The following is a 26,020-nucleotide window of genomic DNA, read 5'->3' on the forward strand; positions in this document are numbered from 1 at the left end:
TAGTCACTCTCAAACTGATTACAGTATTACCTATACAGAACTTCCCACTGTGAATATATGTAATCTGGAACGGGCAAAAGAAATGCTTGTAACAGTTTCAGAAGAAAATTCCAGGTGGACACCCTCTAGAACTATCTTATTTTTCTACACAAATAAGAAAAAAACCAACAAATCATGGTCCTTAAAGGAGCACTTGCACTGCTCCTTTAAATAAATTTCACTAGTCAGGCAGATCTTGCTATGTAGAAGGTACCAATACAAATGCTTTCACCAAAGTTGCTGTAAAACTTACTTGAGAAAATGACCACTGATGAGCCTCAACTAACCAAACTTCAATCAGTACACGTATAATCAATACAAATTCTGACAGAAAAGAACAGCTGCCTTCACTGTTCACGTGAACTACCCTTCTAGGCAAGAGTCAATTGCTAGCTTCCTTACCTCTTTCCTTAATAAAGTTAATTGCTAGTTAAGATAGGTGCTCAAGGACAGGTCAACCTATTTCTTTAGCCCTTTGGATGTTGCAGGAGCTTGTTCAGAAGCATGTGGGAAGATGGAAAACAGATCAGCTTAGTAAAAGGGCACAGTCTTTTACACAGTTCCTAGTATGGGCATAAAAGTTGAAAAGGGCAGGGCACGGAGTTGGTCTTCTGCTTTCTGGCTTAGAGCCATATGAGAATCATGGATGAAGATTCTAAGGTCAAGAGTTGGGTGTCAAAATCTCTACTGTAATTAGTGAGTCCAGTATTCCTCATGCATTGGAAACAGTACTTGAATTCTTCAAGATACTTAGATTCATAGAGATTATTTGCACCACAGTTAATTCAATTTCTTATTTGGATTTTGTCTGTAATTTGGATTGCTTGTTACACACCAGACTTCTTTTGTTCAGGTATGGGATTATCTCAGTCCATCCCACTGGCCTATTCTGGAGAATATGATGCAACAAGGAGTTCTAGCTGACAATTCTGGTTGGCATCCCACTGATTTCACTAGGAAAGCATACCTCAATTACTCAATTGCAAGGATTGTACAAGGCAAATAATATGCAGTACTTTCAATGGTTAAATAAAACACGGAAGAAGTGGCACACAGGAATATTTAGTTTTTCTGTGAATCTTTTATTTTAAAATATGTGGAATGTGTGATTGCTAGTAGGGGTATTGAACTGCTCCCACTGCTACGATAGCTGAAATCTCTGATGATGACTAGTAGCAGCTCTAAATTGTTGAGGTATGGAGTAGTTTGCACTAAAACACATTTTCTCCCTGAAGACTGCAGCCAACTGAATAGCAAAGATTTGCTAGTTGAAGTACCTTGCAGTCAACCCTTACACAAAGCACGCAATCTCTATGCCAGCTAACATACTAAAAGGAAAACTGATTTTATGGATGTGAAAACATGAGGTGTTCTATTTACTCATTTACCTTTTTCTACCAGCATAGAAATCATTGGATCTAAAAATCATTTGCTCAAAATAATAATAGTAGTAACTGTGAACGAAATGCAAATAAGTAAAGAAGTCAAAATATGCTTTTTTTTTTTTTTTGTGCTCAAACACTCCACTAGTATTTTACCCATGTACAAGTACATCTATATTCAGGGCTGTGTAACGTTTCAACAAACAGTCTCTGCTGAATATGCAAATGGCTCTGCAGGAACCAACATTTCTGTTGTTGGGAAAAAGTAGCTGCATTTTAGTTTTACAAGTGTTTTGGGATGCTATTTGCATATTACAGACTGTGAAGTGAAATTAGAAAGCAACAAGATGTATTTCTTTACCTGAAAGAGATCACTACTACTACTACAAATCTGTAGGTAACAGAAAGATTAAAAGGAAAGCATGCACAAAATGAAAAGACAGTAGCAGAAAAGCAGATATGGAAAGAATATTAATTAAAAAAACCAGTCTTGGTCTTTTGGACGTTCAAATAAGCCAGCCAATTAACCTCTGCACAGACAGGGCAAAAAGGCTATTTAAAAAGGATATACAATAATAAAAGCTAAAGAAAGGTAATATAAAACAATTCTCAACAGAAATGAGAGAATTCATATTCCTCGTGGTGCTCTCCACAGCTCCTGAAAGTGCCTGCTGCTGACAATGAATGAAATAAAAGGGGAGGAGAGAGAACAGAGAGAAAGAGGTGTTGTCTTACCAGCCGATGGAGCTTATCACTCCACTCCCTTCATGACGCTGACAACTCATAAGCCTATAAAATGTGCCTTAGCTCCCAGTCCCATCCTCCTTCAGCAAAACCAAAAGCAAGAGGTGGCTGCACAGAGGAGGAATGAGACTGTCTTCTACCCAGAGATGGCTCTTCTGATTCAGCTAGTACAGCATTTCTGACAGTTTGAACAGCACAGCCAAAGCTTTCTCTAACAGCTCTCTCCTTCCCAGTTCTTGCTGTGCTGCCTAACTTCCTTCTTTCCTCTTCTTAACTTTTTGGGGGGTTTCTGGAGGGTTGGGAGAGGGAGGTGGGAGAGACATTCCCTGAAGAAAAGAGAGGAACATCCAAGATGAATTCTGTCCCCACAACCAACTGGAATGCAAGCATGAGCAGCAGGTGGAACATGAGCCTTGCTGCAGCAGGTGATCTCTGGGGACAGGTGCTGGGCGCCCCAGCTGGAAATGCTTCTACCCCTGTTGCAGCCAACTTCTCCAACCAGTTTGTACAGCCCTCCTGGCGCATCGCCTTGTGGTCTCTGGCATATGGTGGTGTGGTGGCAGTGGCCATCTTTGGAAATCTCATTGTCATCTGGATCATCCTGGCTCATAAGCGCATGAGGACCGTGACCAATTACTTCCTGGTGAACCTGGCCTTCTCTGACGCCTCCATGGCCGCTTTCAATACTCTCATCAACTTCATCTATGCACTGCACAGTGAGTGGTATTTCGGAGAGGCTTACTGCCGCTTCCACAACTTCTTCCCCATCACAGCTGTATTCGCCAGCATCTACTCCATGACAGCGATTGCTGTGGACAGGTGAGAAAAGAAAGAAAAAGCGCAGGGGTGAGCGATTTAGATCCGACTTCGCTGATGAAATAAATATTCAAACATAACAGCCATTAAATGATGAGAGGCAGAGTCCTCAATAGTTCATCAAATGTGCTCTTCTGTGCTTCTTCAAGGTCTCTTCCTAACACACTGTTTTTTCCTGTCTTTGGTCTTTCTCCATCAGCCTTTCATTTGTTTTACTCTCTTGCTTTCTCTTACAACAAACACTCCCTCTCTCTCACTCCAGCTGCTCTTTGTGCTCCATCTTCGAGTAATAATACTGTGACAGCACTCATTGCTCAGAGTTTTGCTTTCCCCACCTGCAAAAACAGCACCTGTCCCTCAGCCAATGCCATCTAATTCATATCGATGAGGAGTTGTAGAGATTTCATGCAAAGGGAGAGCATTTCAAATTTCCCTCCTCTTTGTATTTCTGCAGATGGCAGAGGCATTATCCTCCTCCTCAGAAATCACTTCAGGCTCTGTTTTTCATAGCTCTTCTCACAAAAAGCACTGAGCTGCCTGCTTCCTCCTGATTTTAACTAATGAGACTATTTAGGTTGCCATCTGTGCATACCGAGAGCTCTGGTAAGAACAAGGTTTCAAAGTGGTTGGTTTTTTTTCCCCAATTACTTGCAGCAAAGCAGCATCTGAAACTGAAAGAAAACAGGACAGGGAAAAACTTTATCTTTGAGCTCCTGACAGTAATTGAATAGTACAGCTGTAGTCTCTGTAGAGCACAGGGGGAGATGTAGTTGTCAGATTTCCAGCATAGATGCTTTAATGGATCATTTTTCTCAGAAGGTGCAGTGATTCTCCCACAGGAAATGCTCCTTTCTTTACAATCGTTTTCGCATGTGCTGTACTGGCAAGCTAATTTAACACACATTTCAGAAAACCAACACTTCCCTGGATTTTCATTCTGAAAAACAGCTTGCTTTGTATTTCAAATCTCTCTTCATTATTTTCTTTTCCCATTAGCAACACAATGAAATTACTCACAAAACTCCTTTCCACATATTAAAATCATGTTATGCATCCTATACGAATCAATGTGGCACAGCTGCAGTGCTTCCTATAGTTCAGATTTTGTAAGGTGCAATCAATCTTCCAATACTTTAGAAATTACTTGTTTCCAGGTGAAAAGATGGAAATATGTTGCTGCACAGTTCTCGGTGCTGTGGACAAGGACGTGATGATTTTCTGTTGGCTGAACTAATTGTGGATTTTGGGTTGCATTCTCATACATGCTGAGAATTTCTGTTCTGTAAAGCTGGAAGTTCAAGAGGAATTTAAAGTCTTAATAACTCCTCTACATCTTTGCTCTTGGGATAGGTTAAGACAGGAGGAGATCAGAGCTCTTTCCTCCTGCCTGTGATGCATCTTGTTCCCAACTGTTACTTCCCATAAAGGAGTGATAGTGTAAAGCCAGTGATACTGTCTTTAACCAGGCAAAGATTTCTTGCATTGCCAATTCAGGTTAGCTAAAGCTATTTGCCTTGCTTAAGTTTCTGAGAAAGACAAAAGGTGTTTAATTGATGCTGTTAATCCTGCAGCTGTCCACATCACCAGCTGTGCCAAGTTACTAGGGCATTCTGAGGAATGTTTTTTTCATTTTTTCTGACAAAAATATCCACAGATACTTAGTGTCAGTACTATCCTGAAAGTTCCTAAATATGCTAAGAAACCAAAAATGAAGGTCAGGATGTTTTCTATATGCAGTTCCTTGGAAAAAGAAAGGATGCTTTTTTGTTCCACATTGACTGTTAAAAACACAATAGTCAGATATAAATGCATTGGGATGTTTTCCTTGCTTTAACAGTGTGAAACACTTGATGCTTAGTAATGAGTTAACTCCTGCTGCTGCTCCCTCTAATCCAATTTTTTGTCTCAAAAAGGCACAAGAGTATCGCAATTACCCCCTTCCTCCAGCCCTCTGGGGGAACAAGGGGAACAATGATAATCTGTGATCTGGTTTTGACTGAGCTCTCTTTGGTACTACAGGAGCATCGTTTAAAGCCAACAGAAAAGCAGTCTGTCAGCCCTTCCTGACTCACACTGCCATTCTTTTTCCTTCTATACCAAATCACATCTGATTTGTTGAGCGCCTTTAACCATTTTCTGGTTACCTCTCTTCAGAGTCAAAAGGAAAACTGACTGAAGTGAATCCTGAGGAATTTTTTTGAATGTATAGTCTGCCCTAATCCATAGCGCAGATTTGCTGGGTGGACATTTTTTTAAAACATCAATTTCTATTTGCTTTCTGCAAAAGCTCAGCCAGTACATCAGGGAGGAGTCTGTGCTTTAGTTTTAATGCAGTAAACTCATTGTTATATGTTTATGTTCATTAAAAACAAACAAACAAACAAAAACACCACAAATTAGGGTTAAGCTAGTTGTCAGCTTAACTCAGTAAGCGAGTTCAAGAATGAGATCGTGTTGAATGATTTTGCAGCAAGAACGGTTGACATCTCAAAACACTGAAGGGTCATGGTTTCCAACTCACTAAAAAGATTTGCTCTGCTGATCATTTTAGACCACATTAACATTCAAGAGAATAAATGAGTCACTGTGACCCTAAGCATCACTGAGCAAAGGCCACATGTAGTACTATTTTCCTTTCACATCCGATTTTGTGGTTTCTGGAGGTCAGTCATACTAAGGTGTGTGCACTGTGAAATTATTGGGATGACACAGACTTCTGTGGAGTAGGCAGTTCCAGCTGTGGGGTGTGCTGGCTCTGGAATTGAGGATGAAAGTATCCAAGATTACTATCCTGCTCAATGGATGACCACCTGGCCACTTAACATAGGTTCAAATGTATGGATTTATCCGTGTTTCTGACCACTCCTTGGTGATATTTTTTCTCTTTCTTATATTCAGGCTGCAGAATTGCCTCAGGCAGCTTTGAACAAGCCAGCTCCAGTGGCAGATCCAGCACAGATAATGTACTGCATTGATTCACAGGCATTCTTTTTTTCCCTTCTCCTGTAGCCCATGCCCAGAGCGGGCTGCACAGTACCACTTACCTCACTTCTGGCACTCACTGTAGTTTCTTTAGCTTATGGGGACGAACCCATAAAACACTCCTAAGATGAGCTAAATGGTTCTGGAGTTAAAAGGTCCTTGCCTCTCATCCATACATGATCCTAAAGGGTCACATGTATTAACTTTAGACTATCCATGCAATTTTGGACATCTTGATTCAGCCACTGAAGACCTACTGTCCTTTCCTAGTTGTTCTTAGCATGCACGAAGTACTGGTTCACGTGTGGTAACTTTTTATGTCCAGTCCCAAGACTGTCTCATTATAGAACCAGTTCTGTGTGTAGACCCAGAAATTCTCTGCAGGTATCTGAGGGTTTAAGCAGAAGTTTGGAGCCATGGCAATATAGCATAAAATATCATGCCTTCAGTAGAACATTTTATCTCATTAAGTTTTACTATTTGTAAAAGCAACTGCTGTGGAATTAAACAAGGTGTTCTAACAGTAACAGTGAGTAGTAACTGATCTGATTCATATCTTACAACTTCTCTTCATCCTAGAATATAAACAAACTTCTGCTGTTTGAAGAACTTACTTAGATAATTGATTTCTTTATATGCAAAATAATTCAAAAGAATGATTTACATATTGATCATACAAATTGATCATACAAATTACAATTACAATTGATGCATACAATTACAATTGATCATACAAATACAAGTACAGAGAAATTCTACATTATGGCTGCTTAACACAAGGTCAATACTATAGCATCAAAATGGTGTGCTCATATCAAAGAAAAGTAACATTTTGTTACAAATTATTAGGAAAAGAAGAAAAAGAAAGCCATGAATTTGACCTAATCTTTTTAAAGATTAGATTCCACTTCTTTTACATGTGGTGTTTACATAAATTCTGGATTTTTTTAAATTTGCAGCTTTGGTGAGCTATTAATAATGACAGTCCCACAACTGACTTCAAATAAGAAGCTTATCAAAGTAAATCACCATTTTTCTAAACTCTGTGTGTTGAAGTGCAATTTCAACAGTAACTTCATCTTTTCCCCTTTTTTGGTCCATCTGACAGAATGCATGGCCCTTTTTCTTGTTCCACGGAATTGTACTTGCAACTGTATTTTTAGGAAGAATTAGCTATTAAAAGCAGAGCTGAGAATTAGGTGCAGTAGCACTCATTTCTGGTGGCCCAGAGAGCACTCATGTTGCTGAACTCCCATCAAACCCCAAATTAACTCAACCTTTGCTTATAAAACACTGGGTAGTTAGAGAACCCCTGCATTTCAGATTGTGATTGAGTGATATCACAGTCCCCACTCTCTTTTGATTACCCTTCTAATTTCTTTTTTATTAGCTTCCTGAAGCCATGTCTACTTTGTCCTTCTCCTTTTAGATGCCCCATAGAGAAGTCATTAATGTTGTTCAAACATTTATTTTACATGTACAGTGAGGTTACTGTTATTTACTCTTATTACAGCATTAACTTCCCTTGTAGCCTAATTTCCTCTGGCATGTCATTATTATTACCGTGCACTAGCCAAGTGTATAACCCCAAAGTTTACTTTTTCAGAGTCACACTTGGAGCTTTAAACTGTAACACTCTATGTTGTTTATAAATACATCTGTTTTACCTGGTTTGATTTTAAACTATATTTTAAATAAAGTTCTATTACTCTTCTTGTACACTCTAATCTCCTTTTTTAATGATCCATAACATCACGATGCTATGATCCTAGTTCTGGAATGCTTATTTCACCAATATCCTTATGTAAACTTGTCATTCTTGTTTCCCATCCTATTTCCTAGACTTCTAATAAATCTGCAAAAGTACACATATTCATAGGTCAGTTTTCTATCTTTCAGTAACACTGCTCAATTACCAATTGTTATTAATAATTCCTCTACATAGTCATAGGTATTCCAATTGTCTTCTATAACAAGCTTGTATCACAAGATGTAAACACACGATTCTTATGGAACACAAAGGATATGACCTCGTGTTGTGGTCATACGGTAGCAGCATCAGGACATGTCAAAAACACATACACCAGTGCTTGTATTGGTAACTGAACTTGAACATGGCTATGCTATTAATTTTTTTGGACTTGGCTCACCACTACGCAGTAAAAAACTGTATTGCGCAGCTGGGTGCCACTGCCTGCACAGAGCTTAGCCCAACAGAACTGCAGCCTTTGGCCTCTCACGTCCCTCAAACTCTGTCTCAAATTAAATGGTTTTCATGTACAGAGATGAGAAAATAGAATTTGCACTGAAGATCAGGGAGAGAGAAATAAACACAGAAGTGAGAAAAGCAAAAGTAAGTTTAGTTTCTCTACAGCTTTCTTGTGCTTTACAAGATACATTCCCCAGATTCCCCCTTATATTTAGGAGCATGTTCACCCAAAGAAGATGGGTGAAATGAGTTTCTGTAACCTCACTAGTCTGTTTTTTGTATGTTTGGGTTTGCGTTATCTTTTTTCTTTCACATTTGATTGTTGATTAGAGCTTTATCTGCCTCTGATATCTCATAACCGTACAGAAAACACCATCTGCTTGTTCCCCAGACTAAAGCTGAACACAGCTTTTTTTTTTTCCAAACTTAACAGATGACTTCATAGCACTGTATCAGCCTTCATCAAGATATATCACAGAAAGAAAAGTGCAAAGATAAACACTGGAAATCTTCATCAATATTTCTATTTTTGCCAGTCAAACAACAGGATCCAAATGGGAAATCCCTTCTCCATACTCTGTGTTCCAAAAACATGTATTTCAAGATGAATCATGTGATATTTCTGGATTCCAGTAACTAGCCTGCCCTCTAAAAATATTAGTCCCCAGAAATTGAGAGAAAACGTTGAGCAAAAGAGCATTAAGTGATCAAAAATCAAGAGGTGAATCATAAAGGACTCCTTTCTGAAATGTCATTTCTAAGTTCACCACATGACCTGAGGCCCTGAAATGATTTTCCTGGCTTGATGATTCTCTTTCTTTCTTTCTGAGAGAAGAGGTGAAATATTCTGCAGAATATCCTGATCCTATAAGCTACAGGATTCAGACAGCCAGAGATGAGAAAAATAATCTGTTTCTTGTGGCATAAGCTCATAATGATCTAGCAACTATATAGAATCCTAGGGTTTTGTAATAATTATTGTCAGAGGTTATCAATCACAATATCAATTCCTGATAACATACAGAGACAGTCTGGGAATAAATATAGGCATCACTGCTTTTTTTGTTTGTTTGCTTTTTTTTTTTTCTCGCATTGAATAAATACTTTATTTGACAAGCTGCTTTCAAAAGATGCAGTGAAAACAATGAGGTTGATAAGTCTGTGTTTCCAGGAGTAAAAGCAACATTTAGAGTGACAACTAACTAACCACAAGTCTTCGCATCCAAGCCATGAGCAAACATCTGACAAATTCAAATTATATGCTCAAATGACTAAGTTCATTTTAGACAGCATCTCAAACTTTGATACATTTTTTCAGTGTCCTTATCCATAGTTTAATGGAAATTATTAAAATATGCATTTGCAGTTTACTACAGAATACAGTCTGCAGCACTTTTCCATATGCAGTCAAGGGCTTGGTTTTTGGTGGTGGGTTTTTTTCCTTGAATATTATTACCTACAGGCATGTATTTCTGATTCATTTTCCAAACAAGACACACATTTGTATCATTTACAATATTTGTGTCTAGCTAAAACTATGTTATGTCAGAACAAATGCAGCTTACTAGACAAGAGCTTGAGTAAACCTCACATTTGGGTAAACCAGGTATTAAACCCATTGTTCTGTTTTAAAACAAAAGATTATCACTGGCTTCTAAATCAATTCTAGGCACGACAAAGAAATTACCCGAGGATAATTTTTGCTGGCCTCTCGAAAAGCCCCTGATTTTGATGGGATCTGTGAATGATTTGCACTTCTCCTTTGGTATTAGCTGGCAAAAGTCATCTTAATGTAAAGCAGAAAGCTTCTTATCACAAAGAACATTCATGCTTAAGCAGCTGTAACAGGTCTATAAGTTTTACTATTGTGAAGTAAGGTTTCTTTTTCATACCTTGCACTGAAATAATTAAACTGTAATGCATAATAAATGATTACTCATTACCAAATTGCTATAGTCAGTTAACGATCCAAGATGTCAATTCATTTCTTACAATCTCACATAGTGAACTGTCAGACCTATAACTGGAGAAAGGAATAACTTATCTATCTCCATATTTGCCCTAGGTATTTATCCTGGCAAGATAACATTCATTCAGATAGCAGCGTCAGAAATGTAGACAAGAACAGAATGTGTTGTAAGCTGTACAGATGGAGCAGTTTTTTTCAGACTGCATAGGGATTGGTCCTAGATAGCCATTTGGACTCACTCCAAAGAACAGGAGGAACAGAAGCCATTCTGTCAAGGGAAGTCAATCTACCAATTTATGAGACAGACCAAAGAAAATGGTTATCTCTTTTCTATGAATACACACAATTATAGCACACCTTTTGGAAAATTGATGACACACTTATAAAACTCTAGCTCAGTGCTGACAACTGAAATGTTCCTCAAGTAGAAAGCACTGCATATCTTATGAGAATTCAGCCATGTAAAGTGTCTGATAACAGGTGCTGAAAGGCAAAGCTCTGGACATTACTCCTGATTTTACAAAAATTACAACGGTACCCCTAACCCAAACCAGGTCAGCCATTCCCCAAGAGCAACACATGTGCCTTTGGGTAAATGTAGACCAACTTACCCCCCAGGGAACAAGCACTGACCTCTCAACTGCATAGTGTTTGTTTTCCTTTCACACTGTCATATGCCCTTTCTTTATGCTGTTAGTTTCAAGGTGAAAACTGCATAATAGCTACATAGCTCACTGCAGATTCTTTTGACCACAAAAAAGCAGTCTCATTCAACAGTAAGGAATAACCCTAAAAGATTCCCATAGCCATGCTTCCTTCAAAGAAAATCAGCCTAAATGAACGATCCCATATTGGTTGCATAAGAAAGGACTGAGCCTTGCACTAAGTAGGCAGAAGACAATATGGAAGTTGAACATTTGTTTTTCATCAATCAAAAAATGCCTCTGAAATCTCATACTCCATTCCACCTCCTTCAATCTACTACATCAAATAGGATTTTTCATAGCTATGTTTTAATAAGGGACCGAGAATCACAGCAATTTCCCTAACAAAGTCTGTTAATTACCTGCTGATTCCATGCGGTACTAGGAGACAAAGTTTCGAAACCAGCTTCTATTTTCAGGGAATAAGAGCATCTGTGTATTCATGAAGGAAGCGCACTCTGCTTTCTGCAGTCGACAAGACACTTACACACAAGCATTATGATTTTCTCTCAGCCTCTTCCTTTGTTCAACCCCAATTTCTCATTATAATTTGGCACCTAATTGATTACTTTTTTCTCCATTTGATTTTATAACACACTGTAAACAGATGAAACAAATCACTTAGGATAATTAAAGGGTTCCAATTGTGCCTCCAGATGGGCATCTGTAGGATCCAATTTTGAACACAGCTTTTTTCAAACGTCCTAGGTATTTCTGCAACAATTTTCTAAATAATGTGTCAAAAGATGAAGATTCTCCTGCCTGTATTAAAAAATGCATACTGTTTTACAGAAAAACTAAATTAGGATTTGTTTTTAGCTTTTCTATTGTCATAACGATAAGACATAAACTTAGGACACTTTTATCAGAGAGCTACAAGATTAACTGCCACTATAAACAGTGACTTAAAGAGTTCACCAATGTTTTCCACATGAGGATTGTCTCTATTATGGTTTCAGAGAAAACAAGGTTTTTGGTTTTGTTTTTAATTTGATGAATCCAAGAAGTAAGTATCAAACAGTAAACTGTGAACTTTGGCTAAATTGAGCAGATCAGAAAGAAACTTGATCTACTGTAACCTCAGCAGATAAGAAAACAGTATAAAAAAGCACTGCAGCAAGCTCATCATGATGTACCAGCTAGTATATTTTGCAGCCTGACTGATTCTCATTATGTCCAATGGAAGGACTCTTGCTGACTTCCATAGTAATTATCTAGGGACAAAGACTAACACAAGTCACGGTTGGAAGAAAGAAATGTCAGTGGGACATAGTTTGATCACAGAAAACTGAACATTATATGCTAGTGATTCTAGTGCTACCATCACAGTTCAGATGTTGAATCATTCACATTCTCACCAGCGTTGGCTTGAATCTCTACCTGTACCTGTTTACATCCTTAAATTTCTAAAAGTCCATATTCTGTTTTATAATTGCCTTGCAAGTGTTAGTGATTATGCTGGATAGGGCACTCATGGTTTTTACTTGTTGTGATAAATGAGCATAATAAGTCTTCTCAGTTCACATGTACTTCAGATTCAGCTTCCCCTCTTTGTTGTGTGGAACAAGCTATCTGTTGCATCATTATCAACTCCTCCTAGAGTAAGAAAGCATCTGAAGTCCAATCCTGAAACTGAAAAACTCAGTGAGAGTTCAGAGCCTTTATTTGTCAGGAGGTCCCATTTCTCCAGCCCAGGGACTGAAGAGTAAACTGCTAAGCAAATTGGCACAGCACCCTGCTGAATCATGTTTGCATGGCTACACAATTTGTTTCACCAGAGTAACAAGTTGCTCATAGTTATAATAAATCCTCCTTCAGCTCAAGTGCCTATCATTCCTTAGTGCCTTTTCCCAACCCATGTTCTTTGTTTCTCCGCTTACCAATTTTCTTTCATTCTTATTTCACCTCATTCCTAAACATTAGTGTTCAGAAGCCTTTTCCCAACCTCAGTCACTTGACTTCTTCTCCAGATCTTGTATCTCACCATTCTCCCTTTTATTTATGGTCTACTCACACAATCCACTTTTTAGTAGACCTTAAACAATGCCTTTCACTTGACAATTCAGAGGGCATGCCTGATCTTTCCCCTTGTAAGTAGCACTTTGTCATATAAAAATGTATGTAAGAATACAGAGTATGGAAGTGAGCTTTAATGACATAGCTACACCAAGGAAAAAGCCATGAGTAACTGGACTGTATAGGTATATCCTGCATCATGTATACAAATATCCTGCATCATGTATACACATTATACCATACTTAGCCTCCTCACCTTCACTGATTTTCTAAGCAATATCCAAGCATGGCACCTGTAGCCTGTGCTAGCAGGAGCTCTCATTCCTGATGGAAACGCTCTGGATAAAAAGGACAGAGTGCAAAGGCAAGTGACACTTAAAAAGCAACTACCATTCCATTAGAAGATAGACAAAGATCGAACACCCCTTAGAACCAGTAATGGTAAGGTAACATCATCAGCCAACAAAATTATAGACAAGAGTGGCTAAGCCTGCTTCAAAATGACAGCTAACAGTGTGGAAAGGACCTTTGGTATCCTTTGGCTACAGAGATTAATGTCCAGAGATAGCTACTGAGATCGTTTTCAAACTGAATCTGTAATTCTACCTTTTTCACTGTTCCTGTTTACAGCAATGATGGTTTCCCTAGAAAAATACTATCAGACTTGTATGACAAAATTTGAAAGAGTGTAACAATTGCAGATACAAAGCAATATCTCAGCATCTTAATTAAGTAATTTTGTTTCTAAGAAAAGCAACTCAGGTAATGTGTTAGCTATTTAATTGCAATTGCTAGTGTACTGGGAAATTAGAATAAAGTATTTCTTATTGTCAAAGGCTCAGTAACAGAGAGTTGTCAATATTCTCTTGTCAGCAAAGTCCATCCTAAGCAAAGGCACTAGTGAGAGAATATTCAAGTCTCCACTACCTCCTTCCCATTTCATTTGATAGAATGATTGACTGCTATGCTTTTGTAATGTTTGCTGCAAAAGCCAGTAGTTTTAGTTGGCTCATCACTTAAGTTACAGCAACAAAGACAAGTAGCTGCAGCAGCTTATTATTATTTTTTTTTAAGGAAGGGATCCTTGTTCTTTGCTTTACTTCATTCAGATAGTTAATATTTCCATTAGCACTGCTGTATGAGTCATTTCACACAAACAATCCACCACTTTAAAGAGCAGGCACCAGACAGGGAGATATAACAACAGAATTTTATCTTAGGCAAAGAAAAATAGTGCTGGTACCTACTGGGAATAAGAATAATGTGCATGCAATAAAAAACTGACAGTAGCACATAAAATAATGTCAGTGTTACAATCTAAAGAAAACTAAAAATTGAAAGAAATTATTCCAGCCTAAGAGGAGATACCTTAAGACTCCCACAAGCATATGAAAATGATGACATGTTTATAAGTTATCAAATACTAAAAGTACATTGAGCATTTTGAACAATATAGGGCAACCCATCCTCAAGGTAATCAATTTGAAAGTCAGGATGCATGATTACAAAGTTATCTTCATTTTCCAAGTCGTACTTACTCTTTGAAGGAGAAGAGAACTTGGAGGTAGAGGATAATAATCCAACTGATGTATATTTTCATGTGATCTGCCATACCAAACACCAGAATAAAATTATTTCATAGTAGATATGTAATATCAAAAGCACTGGCTCTAGGTGGAACAAACAAAAACAACCAAAAAGCAGCACACTAGCAGGTGAAAGACCGGGAAATTAATTACCCTGTGGGCAAAATATCTGAACGCAATAAAAGGAATGCAAAAAGAATAGGTCTTAAAATCTAGATATGGAAATTGATGATTCAGAACTTCAGAACTGAAGCTGGTTTATATCACTCTATTTCTGACAGCATTCAGGTGTTTTAAGATAGCACTGTTAATGCTACAGGGGCTGACACAATGACGACCGATGTTGGGTTTACCATGGTTTATGGTTAACCATCAAACACAAGGGGTATTTTTGCTAAAACAAATGCCTATTCTATGCATTTCTCAAATATAAATTTTTCAAAAAGTAGCAATATCTTGACTGAAGTTTGTTTGCCATATCTAGTAACTATAGATGCAAGAGTTTACTTGTGCAATTTTTTAATGAGGAATATTTCTATTATAAATGTTGTTATGATTGTCTTGTAGCTAATGTCTGTATCTAAACCTCTTGGGCAAGTCTTCAGTGTTTAACATAACAAATTGTATCTTCCTTTGCTTTAAATGAGTGCTACTCTCCTAACTGCACTAGATCAGAGATATCATCCAAAAGCAAGATCAGTTCAAGTCAATGTCAGTTTCTCTGTTGGTTTTAATAGACTTCAATTCAAACTCTGGTTAAAAATCTAGCAAACCGTATGGATTTGGAAGTATATAGAGACTCAAGCAGTCAACTAACACCTAACAACTAACTTCACTTGGGAAGGGGATCTACTAATTCATCTCTACTTACCTATCCTCATTATCTGTGACTGTAAATTGGTATTATAACTTTTAATTCCCACAGCAATACTTAAAGTCTCGACAATTGCATAAAATCTACAAATGCTTGTGAGAGAAAGTGGTTTTTATCCACGCTATGTAATATCTCCAGGACACAATATTGCTATACAATGCCTTTTACTGCTCACATAATTTTCCATAAAGAAAAATAATCTCTGGCTCTATCCCAATCCATCTTTATATGAGATAGAAATGTAGAAAAAGAGCAGATGAAGAATCACAGTACATCTTTTACTTACTACAATTTCTTTAGAAGGAAGAAAAGCCTCAACAATAAAAGTTGTACTGGAAAGCGATGAAAATATTTTCTCAGTGCTCATAGGCAGGAACAGCTGTGGTTTGATTTTCTAACTGCATTTAAAACCTGAAACAGACAGGGACAATAACATAATCATGAGGTTTGTAGTCTGGAAACCTACAATGAAAGCAAAGTCACAAATAAAACGGCTATTAGGACATCAGTGAAGTACTCCAAAAATCTTGTCAAAGATGATCAGATAATTAAACGTGTACTGTGAAAAAAATATATGGGCTGTGATTAATCTTTGGCAATGAGTTGGTTTCTTCCAGAATTGGTATTCACCTCTGTAAATGATAATCAGCTGTTGAAATGAATCCAGGCATACTCCAAGAAGTCTGTAAAACTGTCAGTAGTAGGAAAATTCAAACCACTTTTCATATTCACCACATTTTCCTGTTAGTTTGAGATGTTTTTCTACAGTAGGAAAACAAAAAGCACACCAACAACAGAAAAGAATAGTTAAAATTTGTTAGTTTATTTTTTCTTGCTCTCGTTACTCCTGAGAAGCTTCTTACAATTTAACTCTGATTTCAGAAACATCATGTAGAATGTCAGTGCTACCAATGGACACAGAAGAGCAGACTTTCAGTCTCCCAGATAAGCACAGATACAGTGAATAATTTTAGGTCTGCTGATTTAAATTGCCGATCTGTCATCTCCCGCACTCACTTGCAAATAGCACTGAATTTCAATCTTGAATCAGAGAAATTTCCAGCATGCTTTCAGTTGTATCTGGAGCAAAAAATTACTGTAAAAAACATTTCTTTGTGTTGTACTGGAAAGCATTAGGATGTCATATTAAGGAGCACGCAGTTAGCTATTCAGTATGCTCCATTAGCATATGTGTAAGAAGAGATACTATTTCACTAGTTTTACAAAGGGACAAAAATTTCTTTAAGTGTAATTCTGTCTGATAATCAAAAGCATTCCAACTAATAGTGGAAACAACTGGAAACAGTGTGTCTGTTTAATCAAAACAGTCAAGGATTTTGAGGGTCTTTACTTGGTCACTGATAAATGAAACAAAGGGGTGACAGGGAAAATGGTGGAAAAGTTGTTGATTTAGGGGTTAATCTAAAAATCAAAACAGTAGCATGATAAGAAAATGTAAAAAATGCGAAGTTTGGGACATGGAATGTATAAAATACAAGACTTCTGGGTCTCCCTAGTATGTGTTCAGACATCAGAAGGCAGAAAACGATGTGTTTTTCTCTTACTGTTTGTCTTGATACCTTCCTGTTTTCTCTTTTCTAAGAGAAATTCTAATTGTAATTACCTAGAATAATCTTTTCAATTATTTTATGCAGGTCTAAAATGATCAGTATACTTGGATTACCAATACAATTACAGGGCAGTAAGAAGAATGCTATCCCTTCCCAGTACACAGGAACTGAAAAAGCAAAAGAGATGTTTTCATGCTTTATGCATTTATTTCTTCATTAACCGAGGCAAAGCTTGTACGAACCCTTTCTGAACCAGTTGCAGCTGCAGGATTTTTGACCAGAGATGTGAAGTCAGTTAATGCCTACTGAACAAAATGCATGGTAATTTATCGGGTTCCTATAGCTATTGGACAGATTTATAATAATCCCTTAGAGCTTGACTGTTAATTAGAGATATATCCTGTGTTATGTAGCAGAGTAATAAAGGTTCCAGATGCCTTGTTGCTCTTCAAGGTTGTGCCATCAGAACTCAAGACAAATACCCCTGTTTTTATCCTCCCAGATCCAACCTGTGGCTGACTCTAGATGCGTGCAAATCTCTGAAGATTTCTTAAGTACAGGTTTTTGCTTTCTTCTACAGGTACATGGCCATTATCGATCCCTTGAAACCCAGGCTCTCAGCAACTGCTACCAAGGTGGTCATTGGGAGCATTTGGATTTTGGCTTTCCTGTTGGCCTTTCCCCAGTGCCTCTACTCCATAACCAAGGTGATGCCTGGGAGAACTCTTTGCTATGTAGCATGGCCAGGTGGTCCAAAACAGCATTTTACGTAAGCTTTTTTCTTTTAAACTTGTGCATGGTGATACGCTTGAAATGAATACTACACACAAAATAACTAACAGCACTGAGTAATTCAAAGCAGAATTGCTAAGCTTGGAAGATAGTGCATTTAAATGATGACCAGAAGAAGACCATTGTCTGTCTTGAGCACTTTTCTTTTCATGCTGCAATGTTTACCATCACCGCTTCACTTCAGGTGGCTATATAGATAGAGTTGGTCAGAAATGGAGACAGAATATACAATTTGAACTAAGCTTATAGTTTATCCTAATGAGTAAAACAGTATTTCCAGCCTCTCCTTGTCACAAACCTATTTTTCTCTGGTTCTATTAAAAAATGATTTCCTACTTTCTTCTGCTACGCTGACTCAACTACATATCTCAGGTATGAGCTGGAACAAGAAAACTGTAAAATCTGTAATTCCTTCTATGTTCTGAAAGTGTAAAGCAACAGCCTATTAAATTGGATGTATCTTGTTTGTCGCTCTGGCAGAATTAGGAATAAGTGGTTAGCTAGCCATATAAACATTATTTCCCCTTTCAGATCCTCACTGGTATTTAAGATGAACTCCATGTCCAAGGTTGAAAACCTGCATAGCCATACAGCATCAAATTTGACCTTTTGCCTTCCTTCAGGCAGGTGGAAGAGGTTTTGGTCATATATAATTTTAATCACTGTAGGAGCCATCCACAGGTATTTTTATCTTAAGGGCAGTAAGGTCACTCTCAGTGACAGCTGGGAATTCTTCACTGATCATTCACTGGGATTTTATGTGATGATGACATTTAACAAGGACCTAGCAGGAGGCAAAAGAAATTCTCTTTTTTTTTTTTTTTTTCTCCCCAGTGCTCACATGGTCAGAGATGACTATGTTGCACATAAGCAATAGAGGGCTCATATGAAGTACAAATACAAAGGATGCCTTTGTATAAAGACAGTATTTAAATACTGGTTTTCTACTGTCATTTATGGTCCAGTTTAGAACTCCAAACCCTTAGCTTGCCCTTAGGATACTTGACTGTGCAATAAATCAATCAATTCAGCTAGTTATGGACAAAGATAGCTTACTCTGAAGTCATTAATCATTATTACTATAGAGACATACTGAATTTTGCTAGTATTAGTTCAGAATCACAGCTAAAGATCCCATAAAGGACTCACATTAAAACATAAATAAATATGTAGTGAAACTCACGATTTTTTGGAAAAGACAGTGAAAGTACCAAGGACTAGCCCATCAATAGAAAGCTCGCTTCTCATAACAACAGCACTCTCTTTCAGCAGCCCAATCCATGGGCTCTGAAAGCACTCACTAGCTTAATGCTTTTTTATTGCAGGTATCATGTCATTGTGATTGTGCTGGTCTACTGTTTTCCACTGCTTGTCATGGGCATCACTTATTCTGTAGTGGGAATTACCCTCTGGGGAGGAGAAATACCAGGTGACACATCGGACAAATATCATGAGCAGCTCAAAGCTAAGAGAAAGGTACTGTTCCATTAAACCTCACTAAGTGAATCGTAATAACTTCACCTGCAATTGTGCTGCAAACTATTATAGTATTCTCTTTCAGAAACACAAAGGCATTTGACATCAGAGTAATGAGACTGACTTCAAGTTCACTAGCTGGTTTGTTGTATTTTTTTTCTAACTTCACTGTTCTTCATTAAATAAAGGCAGCATTTGGATTTTAACTTCTTATTCCATATATAGTACCTGGTAAGTGAGTCTGATATTGAGAAACTAAACTGAATTGTTTAGCCTTTGCAGACCTAGAATACTGAGTTTTGAACAACAGGCTGGCAAACCATTAACTTTTCCTGGGTCAGATTCTCACTCTACTGAAAAATAAGTGGATCTTACTGCAACTTTCAGTAGATCAGGGACCTTTGAGATGATCAGTCCATTAGTATTGAATGTTTTAGGTTTTATATCAATACATTTTGTCACCAAATGCTATATATTGCAGTAATTTTCTTTGAAAGTATTTGACTGTAAGCACTGCCTAGTCTAACAGGACTGCAGATTACCTAAGACCTGAATATTTAACTGTTTACAGATCACTTTTCATTATGTTTCAATGCTGTGAAGTTTTCTTTTAACTTACTCTTTGCTACAGGAGAAATATTTTTAAAGAAAAAAAAAAAAAAAAAAAGAAAAAATAAGCAAGCAAGCCATTCAGCTTTTTATGTCTAATGCTTTTTTACACCCAAGGGCATTTAGGTTTTAGGATTTGCAAAAATGTAACCCACCCCTTGAGTCCTGTTTACAATGAGGAGCACATTTTCAATTATTCTCTTTGCTTCCTGATACCTGAAGCCTTTGAACAGAGGTGCTGTTACCATGTTGCAGCATTAGCAGAGTGCAACTTGTTAGATACTATGACAATAGGAAATGGTATGCAAATATTGCACACTGATTTTTCTGTTCCTTTCTGGATGCTGCTAAGAATATGGAAGAGGTTTTTCAGAGATACTATGCAGTAATAGTTGTTATGGCAGAGGATATAAAAAGATCAGGATTTCTTCAGGGTTTAAGAGACAAGTTTAAAAGCCTCAATATCAAGTTTCAAACTGTCAGAATGGCAGATACACCTAGACATCTTCATTGAATGACATTCAATGTTTCCCATGACACCAGAGGTAGGTGGGTTTTTTTGGGGGCTTCACATACCTCTTTTAGGAGTGCAAAATGCTAGTTTCCCTTAAGGGAGTGAATATATTCTGACTACTGTTGTATTGTAATAGCTCAAAGATATTCTGGAATGTGAACTAAGTAGAAATAATGGAAAAGTAATCAGTATGCTTTGATTATCTGCCCCCAGGTTAAATTACTGGATTCATGTCCAGAAATGTTGAAAGCGTTTCAAAAGATCAGCATTTCAGCCCATAACATTATCCATAAAAAGTCCCAGTCTATTATTACAGTCTTTACTCTGCATGTTGTTTCTTACCCAAAGGTGTATGTTCAGAGTTACAAGATGACCTTTCCTGAAAGAATGTAAGCAGAAATTATTTTTGTGAGTCAGTGAGCTAGGTTATTATCAATAAAGCCCTTCCAGCATCTGAAAAAAGGAAGACATTCAGGGAAATGTGTGTGCATGAAGACAAAGCAACAAATAACCTTGTTTTACAAATACAGTTTGCAAAAGCAAGTGAGGAAAAAAATATATATATAGCATTAACTTAGAAAACCAGACCTCATAATAACTGAGTAAATTAAACAGCTTATTTCAGACACACTAAAGGGCTCAAAAGAGAAAAGCTCCTATGCCTACTGTATGCTATGAAGAGTTCAATTAAATCACTCAAACAGTTTAAAAACAGCACTCTATAGATATATGCAAGAAAAGGAATCCTCGATTAAAGCATTTTAAATATGAGAGTTCTTGTCTTCAACATATGCATAAATGGGCATCCACGATGTGCAGACACATTTGTAACTTTTTCAGTGACTTCATTGGCAGAGCTCCATGACAGACCTTCAGTTCTACTGCGGCGCTCTCCAACAGGATTTAAGAAATGATTTGTGTTTGGAAAGATGAAACATAATCAGTCATTCACAGTGATAAACTAATAGACTAGATAAAACTATCCCTCAGTGACCTTCTGGTGACAAAGCTATTGCTTTTTCTTTATTCAAACAAAGAAACCATCTTGCTATTTAGTATGCAGCTATCTCAGTACAAGGAAAGCCTGTGCTGGCTGCACTTAACTACAAAGGAGAACAATAACGGCAGGCAGCGTGTTTCACGTTACATAAAAAGAATGCTTGTAATGTTTTAGGGCTGTTTGTAATGGTATTTAGTTAATTATTAAGTTGTTTCTAAATGGTATTTAGTTAATTATTATTAAATATTAACTAAATGGTAACTAAATGGTATTTAGTTAATTATTATTAAATATTAAGAAATTAGTGAACGGTTGACGTAAGACCTTTTACAGAAACAATACTTGACGAGAAAAGATTTGAAACTTGAGAAAGTTGATAATAAATATTCTCATCAGTTGGTATATCCACCAGCGGGACTACACCCTGAATTCTTCTTCTGTAAGCAACCTCAAAGAATAAAGAACTCAAAGAATTTAACTATACATGCTATATAGGCTGGACAACACAAAGTCATACTTAGTATACTTAAGGGTCAAAAACTTGACATTTTTAGAAATTCAGGGGTGACTAAGAATACTGATGTGATGAAACATCTTGACAGAAGGTATGTCATGACAGAAACAGATCATCTACTCTTCATATAATCTATCAGCTAAGGGACAAGCATTAGATCAGTGGCTTCAAATCTCAGTCTGCTTTCAGTCACTTTCTGTACTACTTCATGCTCCAGCATTTGAATCACATTCTTTACTCCTTCCTCTTATTTTCTTTACCCTTTTCTTTCACAGATCGCATGTCTCAGGGACCTACCCATATAATAATACTTAGACTTACTCTCAGCTGTTGTCTCCTCAATCTGTTTTCTCTATCTAACCTTACATTCCAATCTCTCTTCCAACTTTAATTAATCCACGAAAAGGAATAATCACATACTGTAAATAAAATTTATCTATTATTTTATTTGTCAAGAGATGCAGTTCTGATGAGACTTTTTCTGGAAAAAAATAAAAATGTAAGTTTCTCAACAGAAAACACCATTGCTTCTTCCTAGTGGGAAGAACACGAAGAACTGAAAATACTCTCCTTAGTGTTTGTATTTTATTTTTACAATTGTCCTTGCCTCTGATAGTTTTATAATAATATTTCACTGTGCTGTTTTTTGTTTGTTTGTTTGTTTTGACAATTTTCATGATTCCTCCATATTTATTTCTACTTAATACTGCCATCTGAAAACAAAATATCTTGCCCCAAGTATATATCATTCAAGATTTCCATACGGGAAGTTTTTACTATATAAACAGGAAATTTCAGGTGAGGTGTTAGGAGGACTACAATATTAAATATTTTAAAAGTCATCTAAAAAATTAAATAGTTTTCTGAAATACACACATCAACCATTTCCCTTTTTTCATAGACTACAAAAATAAGCCATAGGATACAAGCAAAAAACGTCTGGAAGGATCAGTGAGCACTTCACACATAGTTAATCACATTTTGTTCTTTCATGGATTTAGAGGATGATGATCAAGGTTCTTATGAGGAAACACTAAAATGGCTCAGACTTCTCCATTTGGAGAGAAGGAACCCAAGGAGTGAGATGATTTAGGTTTACAGATTCATGAAGGTGGTGGGTAAAATGACTGAAGAACTGTTGATCAACATAGCCTGAAATGCAAGAGCTAAGAAGTGCTCAACAAAACTAGTCACAGAACAGATTAAAGCATGTAAAAAGAAAGAGTACCTAAGAGAACAAATTATGAGCACTACTAAAGTTTATACAGAGTTGGTAAAATAAGGCTATACCCATAGCCTAAAATTAATAAGCCAAAATCGGATGATGAAAACATCACACTATGAACTCATATCTCATAGTAAGTAATCCTGAAACCGAAGAGCCTTATTTTTAGCAAGCAAGCACTAAGACTAGACAGACAGACTAGTTAGGTACTGAGCTATTCTCAAAAATGTATATGAAAGTTTGGATTATAACATTTAAAAAAAAACATCTTGATCCTGTGAGTCCAAGGCATTGTCTTTCACATGACTTCCTATTTCCAACACCATCATGAAAAAACATTTTTTTCCTTGACACCTGTTCAGAACCCTTCAAGGTTGGAAAATATTTGTTGTGCCAGAGAAAGTTATGAACATATGATAAGTTTTTTTGTTTGTTTTTTGTTTTTGTTTTTCTTTCCCAGAAGAACATGTTAGAACAGAAAGAAAGAAGAGGAAGGTGAAGCATTACATTTCATTTTATCAGCAGGTAGTCTCAGCAATACTGTATAAATGACTATTGCTTGACTATCTGAAGTTTCTTGTAAGCAGGTGATTGCCACATGCATTACATAGTGGTTATTCTCTTTACTGACTCATATGTCATTTGAGGATCAGCATCTCCTACAGAAATATTTCCAAAGTACTCACCTTCTAAGTCAAAAACAGAAGCAAAAATGTTCCACTGTTAACACATACTGCTTTGGAAAGCCACGTGACTGCATGAAAGCATGCTGAAGAGTAGGGAGGAGAAGAATAGAAAGCATTTGGAGCAAGACCAGAAATCAGAGGTAGGCCAGTTTCACTAGTGGCATGACCCAGGCAAGACTGTTCACTCAGATGTGCTACCACAGACCGTATCTCAACATGTGATGTCTTTATGACAAGTCATGCAAGCATATACTGCTACAATCAAAAATAACCCTGAAATTCTTTAGTCTGTTCAAACCCCACAGCCTGCATTTTCTGCATGAGATAAAAAGGACAGATGGACTGCTCTAGATGGCTTTGTATTTAATGGAAATTATTCTTTGTTTTATGAGATGTGAAATTGGTACCAAGCATGACGAAATACAAAGCCATTCCTCTCAAAATGTCTTTTCAAAGATTCATTTGTACTTCAGCTGCCATAAAACAGTCATAGAGCAGGTAAGGTAGCACCAGTGACAAAAAAGATGGCATTTGCAATTAAGGCAGTACCAGTAAAGCACTATGAAGTAAATACATGAAAACGTATTTATAGTGGCAGGCTTTTTTTTGAGATAGAACAGCTTTTTTATTTTATTCATTTTATGAAAAGAAAACAAATGGGACTAAACAGACACCAGCTTTTGAGGCTCCAACAAAGCAAATTAATTCCTACTTTGCCAGACACTGGAAGACATCGAACAGTTTCCAGGGCTCCTTCCACTTACTTCTTGGATGTCAGCTCATCTCTGTCAATATTAAAAAGTTAAATGAAAGTAGAACGGGAACAAGCCTCAGGGCCCCAGATCTGTCATAACAGGTGACCTTAACAAAATTCTGATACTATCTTAAATCTACATCTTAAAATCATTTTGCCTGCTGGACTGCTACGTCTTACTGAGAGTGTTCTAACACCTCACCGCACCCAGGGTCTCAGTTTCAAGGCTGAATCTATTTATGGGCAGCTCTGTTTATGCCAGCACTTTTTGTTAGCATGATAAATTGCTTATTACCTCTCACTGGTGTCACCTCCACAGATGTTCCTATAGCCAAATCCCTCCCTCCACCTTTATTTACAATTCACTAAATAAATTAAATGGGCACTTCTGGTCTTTTACGTGATAACACCTATGAGCAAATAGACTAAAAATAAAGCAATTCAAAAGGCTTTCCATACAAAATCATAGCCTGTGTTTCTATTTTGAAGATAACCAGGGATGCCTATTTGACTTTAGGTCCAACAGGGTAGTTTCCATTGAGAGGAACCCACATAAAGGAGACAAAGTATTGGGATACTTGTGCATAATTCATTAGCACTATTCAGGACAGTTTAATTATTATTGCACTGTTCAATATGAGGCCTTATTTCAAATAAAGTTCATATGTACTGACCTTTTAGAAGACTAATACATAAAAAGATGAGTTCTATAATGTTAACAAGGATGCCTATAATGTCATCCCTACTCAAGGTGGAAACAAATAAACAAGAAACAGAAACCAAAAAGTTGTAGCCACCTTCTTTAAAGGAAAGGTTGTAAGTGGGCATGTTTATAATCAAAGACTCTGACAAAGCTATGCTTCATTCAAGGATTTAACAGAAAATAGAAAGAACTTACATTGCACCTTAAGAGCCATTCTCTCTGCTCTGTCTTCCCTGAGTATTATTACGTATGGGCCTTCAATACTGTATATCAGAAAAGCCTTCAGCAAACTCATTTAACAAAATTCAGAAGAGCCAAACTCCAGAAATGCACAGAGCCATTAGAGAAGCATAATAAAAAATATCAGTAGTTAAAGCTACTCATGAAAAAGTGTCAAATGCTTTAATTTTGCAGAAAAAAATATTTATTTTAGCACCTGTAAGACTGCAATCAGATTCAAAGCTACTTGATACAAGGACAAACTTTTTCATCTTTACAGTTTAAATAACAAAGCAAGTGACTGTGAATTCTGTCTGAAGCAAGAGATTCTGCAAAGTGCAATGAAAAATAGTTTATTTCAAGAAACTGAGAAAAAAAATGGACAGCATGAGCCAGAAGAATTAAGTGATTTATAGAGCAGGGGAATTGACATGGTTAGTACCTGATTGAAAGACTTCTTATAATTTCAAGCTCTCTGACTTCTTCCCTATCTGAACCTGCATTTATTTCAGATATTAAGGATCTCTCCTTTCTAAGAGAGCAGAGAAAATACCTAAAGTTGTAAAATTTATCTGAAAATTCACAGCACTTGCATCTCAGAAAACAGTCCAATGTCCATCCTAAAGCCAGTAGTTT

At 37.0% G+C, this 26,020-nt stretch overlaps 1 protein-coding gene across 1 annotated transcript in view; it reads left to right on the top strand.

The window, feature by feature from the left end:
* The first annotated feature begins 2,517 nt into the window (after window positions 1-2,517).
* TACR3 (tachykinin receptor 3) overlaps window positions 2,518-26,020 on the top strand; it is a 30,303-nt gene continuing 6,800 nt past the window's right edge. Inside the window, exons 1-3 of the mRNA XM_065736071.1 lie at window positions 2,518-2,984; window positions 17,473-17,661; window positions 19,010-19,160. Of these exons, the coding sequence (XP_065592143.1) occupies window positions 2,518-2,984; window positions 17,473-17,661; window positions 19,010-19,160 (807 nt within the window). The remainder of the gene's footprint in view (window positions 2,985-17,472; window positions 17,662-19,009; window positions 19,161-26,020) is intronic.

The sequence above is a fragment of the Cyrtonyx montezumae genome, unplaced genomic scaffold, assembly GCF_038088225.1.
Source record: "Cyrtonyx montezumae isolate F1298 unplaced genomic scaffold, pur_monq_1.0 scaffold_2, whole genome shotgun sequence".
Taxonomy (NCBI): domain Eukaryota; kingdom Metazoa; phylum Chordata; class Aves; order Galliformes; family Odontophoridae; genus Cyrtonyx; species Cyrtonyx montezumae.